Source organism: Puma concolor, chromosome A1 (genome assembly GCF_028749965.1).
Source record: "Puma concolor isolate L17-30 chromosome A1, mPumCon1.1.hap2, whole genome shotgun sequence".
Lineage (NCBI taxonomy): Eukaryota > Metazoa > Chordata > Mammalia > Carnivora > Felidae > Puma > Puma concolor.
The window spans coordinates 126,332,884-126,340,242 of NC_141667.1; the positions used below are offsets into that span (position 1 = coordinate 126,332,884).

Below are 7,359 nucleotides of genomic sequence, written 5' to 3' on the forward strand. Positions count from 1 at the left end.
TTTGCCCTACTGTTGAACATTTAAATTATTTTCTAATTTATTTTTTTGATGTTTATTTATTTTTGAGAGAGAAAGAACAGAGGAGGGGCAGAGAGAGGGGAGGAGACAGGATCTGAAGCAGGTTCTGTGCTGATAGCAGAGAGCCTGATGCAGGACTTGAACTCAGGATCCTAGCCATGAGATCATGACCTGACTTTGGTGAAGCTTAACTGATTGAGCCACCCAGGCACCCCAATTGTTTTCTGATTTAAAACATTAAGCTGAGAATGTTTTTCCATTCTTGGTGATCGTTCATTTTACTTGTTTATTCAACATATCTGAAATACCTCCTCCCTGCAGGGTGGTTGGCCTTTGCACAGAGGGGAGACTCCTAAAGCTGAGATGCTCAGGTTTAGGAGACGAGTTGTTGAGCCCTCAGGAGCTCCTTCTCCAAAGTTTGCCACTGGAAGATGTAGAAGTGCAAATGAAGAAGATAGAATCCATAACTTTCCTAGTCTCTTGCCCACGTTCTCCCTGAGGCATACAGACACCCCAGGAAGCCCAAGTTTAAAAGCACAAACACACTTTGAGTATGGTTCAAGTTGAAAGGGCTTCCTTGTTCCTCAAGTTTCTTAGGTTGTATTAAGGGTAATACCTTCTAAATCTAGGAGTTTGGATTATTTTCTTATTGGCCAGTTCCTGGTCCTCAATTTTATTCTCTTTCAAACACTTATATCAAGTGGGTTGGATATTTCCATTTTCCCCTCAGCCTTGGGTATAATTGGAATATAGAAGCAGGGTTTCCCATTCCCTTTCTTATCCTAAGGTTTACAAAGAGAGAAATAAAAGGTCTCAGATTGATATATATTCTAGCATTTATTGCAAAATGAGGTTGAATTCCCAATCTGGGAAAATAACAAAACAGTCATTTTACAGCTCTTTGGGGGGGAAAAATACCTCTTTGGGTGCATGATTGGGGCAGGAGGAGACTTGTCTAGGTAACTTTGGAGTCACCTGTCCACTTACTGTGACCATCCTTTTTCTATGGCTAGAGAGATGGTTTCTGAGCTGGAAAAGTCCTCAGCTTATGTTGGGGTCCTGGTTTCCCCAGGGTTTTATGAGGAGAATTTTTTTTTTAAGTAAGCTCTACACGCAATGTGGGGCTTGAACTCAAAACTCCAAGATCAACAGTCACATGCTCTATTGACTGAGCCAGGCAAGCCCCCTGAGAACTTTATAAAAGTGCATACTCAGATGAAAAACTCAACACCCTAAAAACCTCCCACTGGGCAGATATAAGGTCTCTGCCCCACTTATCTGTCTTCATGAACATATAGTTGGTCTTCCTGGAGCCAGACAGCACAGGGGAAGGTTGCTCCTTCAGGAGTCTTGTCAGAACTCTTTGATTCCCTCTGATTCTCAGCAGCACAGCTGGGTTGGATGTGATTTGAAACTTACAGCAACAAGTACTTTGAGGGTCCTTCTGTATATGACCCCCAAACCAAACTCCCCTTTAACAAGCTGCAAAAGTACAGGCACAAAGACCAGGAAATAACTTACAAGAAAGATGAAATGGGGTCTGCCCAAGTTAGAATCCCCAGGTTCCAATTTCAACTCTGTGGAGAATATGCTGTATAACCGTGGGCCTCCATTCCCCCCATGAATAGCAGATACGAAGATGACTACAGGCCAACCCTGTGATATTCCAGTTGTTTTAGAATTCACTCTCTCTGGGAAAGAAGCTGTGTCCGCTTCCATTGTCATGCAACTGAGCAAGTGAATTTGAGTGGGGTGCTATCAAGCACTGCCTGGGGAACTTGTGCAGTAGTACTTGTTTACCACATGCCTACACTGGTCACACCTGACTGTGCAACACCACTGGAATTTGCAGTTACAGCTGCTGATAGCCTCAGTTCTTCTCTCCTCCACCTGCAGGCCACACTCGGTGCACAAGCGCCCACAGCTGCGTTGCTCCCACCTGGATGTGTTGTGGCTATTCTGTAGACACTCCCGACCTTCTGTGCCATAGATGCCCAGGCTGGAATTGCGGGTACAGTAATCTGGTGATTCCTCCAAAAAGATCAGCTCAGCCTCTGCACTAGGAAGGAATCCCTCAGTGGGTGCCCAGTGGCCCTCAGCACTGTTCCCAGCCCTTAACTGCCGCTTATCCATCTCGATTTTCAGGGCCCGTTCGTACTTGGCCTTCAGGTAGTCTCCCATCTCCCGGAAGTCAGCCAGCTGCAGCCAGCATGTCTGGATACTGCAGCTTCCAGAGATGCCATGACATTTGCAGGTCCTTTTCATAATGGCTCTCACTGCCTTCAGAGAGAGAAAGAGAACGAAAAAGAATGACTCTGGGTAGGGAAGACCAAAGGCTAGTAATTAAATGGAATATTTTAGAGTTGAGCTTCTTAACTTTGGAGGGCATCAGAATTACTGGGGAGGCCTGTGAAAAACACTTATTCTTGGGCCCCACCTCAGATCTTCTCAATTGGAATGTTCAGGGGTATAAAGGCCTCAGTGTGGGTAATTTTAAAGCTCCCTTGGGTATTCTTCGGGAAAGTCAGACAAGTGTTGAGGTTACTGGAATCAGAAACCTTGGGCTCTAGGCCCAACTCCATCACTTGTTGAGCCTGTTTCTCTCTCTCATTGGAATAAGAATGATCAAGAAAGTACTGTGTAAAGGGGAAAATATGATCATTGGCACTGTTATTGTCCTGAAAGTGGGACCTGGAGTATTTGTAAGGGTTTTGATTTGTCCTCTCCCAGAGGGAGGGAAGCTCCTGCAGTCTGAACGCTTACCCTTGAGGCAATTACCCATGAGTGTAATAAATTGCCTTGAAAACCTCTTACCCTTGCCCTGGGCAACTAGGTCATCCAGATGTAGGTTCAAAGGGAAATTTTTCTGCTCTTAGCACTAAATCCAACTTGTTTCCAGATTTGAGTTCAGAATAATCCAGAAGTTTTGGGGTAGAATAGACCCTCCAGAGAAGCCCAGATCAGTCCCAATCCCTCGAAGCCCAGACATATCTTAGGACACAGGTTGGATGAAAACCCCCATCAATTTCCTAGAACATGCAGTTGAAATGGGTAAAATTTTAAGTCATAGAAGCAAGGCTTTGGTACTATATTGTTCTGTGTTCTCAGAAACCTGCCTGTGGAAGGGGCTAGACCGTAATGTCTAGGGATAAGACTAAAGTAGAAGATCTGAGTTTATTGCCTGGTTCTGACGCTTATTTGTTAGTTGTATTGCCTTGGCCAAGCCACTTGGCTCAGCCTGAACTGGTGTTGTCATTCAGAGACTGGGGGTAGCCCTCCCAGTCCTGATAACTGCTGTATGGATGACATATGGGTATGAGACAGCTCTTGGTAGGCTGTACAGATGTGAGGCTATTGCCAGTACTGAAACTGATAGTTCACTGGTGGACTCCTATACCTACCAGCCTGCCTGCCCTATTGTTGTGAAGATTCATCAGGGCTCTGGCATCCTTTCCCTTTTCCAGGCTGTCCACAAAGAGTTTGGAGATCCTTTCCCCAAATTCCACATTGTCGCTGCAGCCTCCCCAGATCCAGCCATGACCTCCTATACATAAGGAAAGAGTAAGTTCTGCACACATTTCCCTGGTCAATTTCAGAAGAGTCAAGGTCACTTTGGCTAACCATCCCCCAAGAGCCCTAGAAGAGTGTAAAGCTATAGCTGCAGGTGAAACAGGGACGTGGAGGTGCTCAGGGTGGGTGGGTGAGGTCCTGTTCCCAAAGCCAAGTGCTCACCCTCAGGTACTTTCTATCTCTAGGCAGTTAGTTTCTATACCCACAGTAAAGGAGGCATACTGAACCTGACCTAGATGATCTTAGAGGTTCATTGCAGCTCAAACATTCTGGAATTCTGTACCATTATCTTACAGTAGTCTTGTTAGAGTCATCTCCTCCCTCATTAATGACAAATCTGATTCTCTTAGATGGTGTACAAGTAACTGAGTAGCTCTGGATTATGGCCAAACTGTTCTCAGACTGAAATATGAGGGTTAGCTTTAAACTCTCTTTGGCCTTCTAATTCCTAGATGCCTTGTTAGTTCTAGAGTTCAATGCTACTTGGTGATCCTGGAATCAGGGACCCAGGCTCAACTCTTGGGAGACTATAGGTTCAGGACCTCCCACCAAGAAGTTGCTGCTAGTATCTAGGGGTTTGAGGGAAATGTGTCCACCTTTTCCTGGAAGACCTTAGCCTGAATGTAGCTCTGCATCCCTCACTTCTTCCCACCCACATCAGAGAGCACAACTTACCTGTTTTTCCATTTTTTGACTCATCACAGCCACAGTTTTCAAAGTCACCCATGCTACAGTTCTTGGTGATGGTGTACATGACTCCAGCAGAGCTGATTGCATGAATGAAGGAAGTCTCCCTGGTGGCTTTGGAGAGAGAGAGGGGACTGGAAACTTGGGCTCTGATGACCCAAAAAAGCAGAGGCTTTGGAAAAGCAGTGCTCTTTCTCTCCCCTGTCCCCTGCCCCCTTTGGGTTGAAGAGGATACTCTTTCTTCTACTTGAGAGAACAGTGCATGTCTTTCCAGCGTCCTTACTGTCATTCACACAGACAGGAGCATCCCCATGCACAGATGAGGAAAGTAAAGCCCAGAGAGACAGTGATGGGATCAAAGCCACTCTCCTTACCCCTTGTACTGGGACCAAGACCCTGCTGTCTTGAAAACCAGCCTGGGCTTCTGTTCATTAGCCACTGCTTCTAGTCCTCAGGCAGTGAGGACTCAGTGAGGTGAATACAAAAATATCTCTTTTTGTTTTGTTGTTATTTGTTTGTTTGTTTATTTATGTATTTTGAGAGAGAGGGAGAGAGAGAGAGAGGCAGGCAATGGGCAGAGAGAAGGAGAGACAGAATCCCACGCAGGCTCTGCACCATTAGCACCGAGCCCGATAAAGGGCTTGAACTCACAAACCATGAGATCATGACCTGAGCTGAGATCAAGAGTCAGATGCTTGGGGTGCCTGAGTGACTCAGCTGGTGTCTGACTCTTGGTTTCGTCTCAGGTCATGATCTCATGGTTCTTGGGTTTGAGGCCCATATCAGGCTCCATGCTAGCAGTGTGAAGCCTGCCTGGGATTCTCTATCACTCCTTCTCTCTCTGCCCCTCCCTGGCTCACTCACTCTCTCAAAATGAATAAACTTAAAAAAAATTATAGGGGTGCCTGGGTGGCTCAGTCTGGTAAGCATCTGACTTTGGCTTAGGTCATGATCTGGTGGTTCATGGGTTTTCATGGGTTTGAGCCCTGTGTTAGGCTCTGTGCTGACAGCTCAGAGCCTGGAGCCTGCTTCAGATTCTGTGTCTCCCTCTCTCTCTGCCCCACCCCCATTAGTGCTCTGTCTCTCTCTCAAAAATAAACAGTGAAAAAGAATTTTTTTAATTTTAAAATTACTCTTAAAAAAAAAGGTCGGATGTTTAACTGACTGAGCCACCCAGGTGCCCCCAAAAGTATTTCTATAAGATGTAATAATCTCTATTTTTAAAATGCATGCCCATATTTGTGTGTTTGTATACACTTACCTTGCACTGAGTTACATGAAATAAAAATAGGGAAAGGACTCTGTGTTTGCAGCCTTGGAGGAGTTTCCCATTTGCCCAGCTGTCATAAAATCCCAACAACAGAGATGCTGAAAGATCACACTGAGCTGTGTCTCATGTGGAGGTGTGCGTGTGTGTATGCACCAGTGCAGCTGTTTTTAACTGTGTGTAGTAGTTTGCATAAAAGTTGTTTATATAGAAACAATAAAGAGGTGCCTGAGAAGAGGTGGGGAGTAGTAAAGAAGATGATAGTGACGAAGAGAAATATCTTCCCATGGAGTAGACACTCAGAATGGGGAGTGTGTGCAAATGAAATGGGACAATGATGTTTTAGAGAGTTTAGTAAGATACCGGCTCAATAAATGGTAGCCACAATCATTATGATTATTACATGGTTCCCGCTTCATGTCAGAAGGAAGTAAAAGTCCTTTTCTCTTTCCTAAGCCAGGTAGCCCTCATTACTCCTGGTGACCTAAATAGAGCTGGCCTTATTGACCAAATGACAAAACTGGGGTAAGAGAGGGGAAGTAACTCATTTCAAGGTTTCACAGCAAGGAAATGGCAGATCAGCTGATCACTGATAACTTTTTCATTTCACTGTGCGTATATATGTCATACATACAACGTATACACATACTGCAAACCCACCTCCATGCACATATACCCCCTTGTGCAGGTGCACAAACTTACCGCTTCTCAACCTGTTGTGAGTGGACAGCTGGAGAGCATTTTCCGGGCAGTTCCAGCGTTCCCAAGCAAATTGGAACTTACACTCCTCAATGCCACTCTGGGCACCCAGGGCCACACTAGTAGTGTAGGTCAGATAGGCCTGGCAAAGGGAAAAGGGCTATGAAGTTCAGCTCTGGCTCAGGTCAGGTTGTCTGGGGGGAGCAGGGGAGCAGGCAGGACTCAAATGGGTTAGCTCTCCATTAAGGAAAACTTATGGGCTCCCCCGTCTGTCTCCCCTCCCCTCTTTTCTTTCCCCAAAAGAGTTCCCTTAGGAACCCAGATGGGTAAAAACAGAAGCCAGAGACCATCCTACCTTAGGGCCTGTTATCAGGAAATTGTTCACTGACCTATCAAAAAGAGGAAAAGTGAGGCAAGTGGTGAATGGGGATGATATAATGGGGGTTTCCTTGGTGGGGAGTGGTGGAGGGGGGGGGGGGCAAGGACTTACCATGCAGAGGCACTGAAGGTGGCATAACATATGCCAACAGCCACCCTGAGCATAAACAGGTCTCCCATGGCCCTGCTCACCCCCAGGGGACCAGGTCCAGCCCAGGGCCAACTCCAGAGAAGTGAGGAGAGGCCAGGGTCTTTCTCAGTATTTACGTGGGGAAATTCTGAATGGCCAAGGGGGAAAAATCAACAGCTCTTCTCATTTGTCCCTCACTGGCAGGACTGCAGGAGCCACTGACCCAATGGGGGACCAGGAAGGAAGGACTCAGCCCAAAACCTCCAAGGAAAGCCCCGCCCCACCCCGCCCTGCCAGCCCTTCTTCCCTCTCAGGCTGACAGAAGGGCTGAAGCCTTTCCTTACCTTTGAGGTTTCTTTCCTCTATAAATCAGATTTGTCTCTTCCTACTTGATGGCTCGTTTCTCAGAGTCTTGTAGGCTAGAGCAGATGAGGTTCCTAACCCTCAAGATAGGTCACCAATTCCTCAGATCTACAGTGTCCTCATCTGTCAGTGAGACCTCACTCTTTGTCCTGCCTTCTTCCCCAGTATTAATAATTATAGAGGAACCCTACTGGGGACCCTCTATTACTCATTTTCCCAAAGTAAGTGAATGCACCTTTCCTACCTC

General features: G+C 46.2%; 1 protein-coding gene across 1 annotated transcript; it reads right to left on the reverse strand.

Moving 5' to 3' along the window:
* Positions 1–1,330: 1,330 nt before the first annotated feature.
* WNT8A (Wnt family member 8A) lies at positions 1,331–6,799 on the reverse strand. The gene is made up of 6 exons (XM_025924731.2): positions 6,732–6,799; positions 6,597–6,630; positions 6,245–6,383; positions 4,264–4,389; positions 3,420–3,562; positions 1,331–2,298 (listed from the first exon to the last, which is right to left on the reverse strand). Exons 1-6 carry the CDS (start codon positions 6,797–6,799, stop codon positions 1,777–1,779), a joined length of 1,032 nt encoding a protein of 343 aa, XP_025780516.1. The 3' UTR covers positions 1,331–1,776.
* Positions 6,800–7,359: the final 560 nt, after the last annotated feature.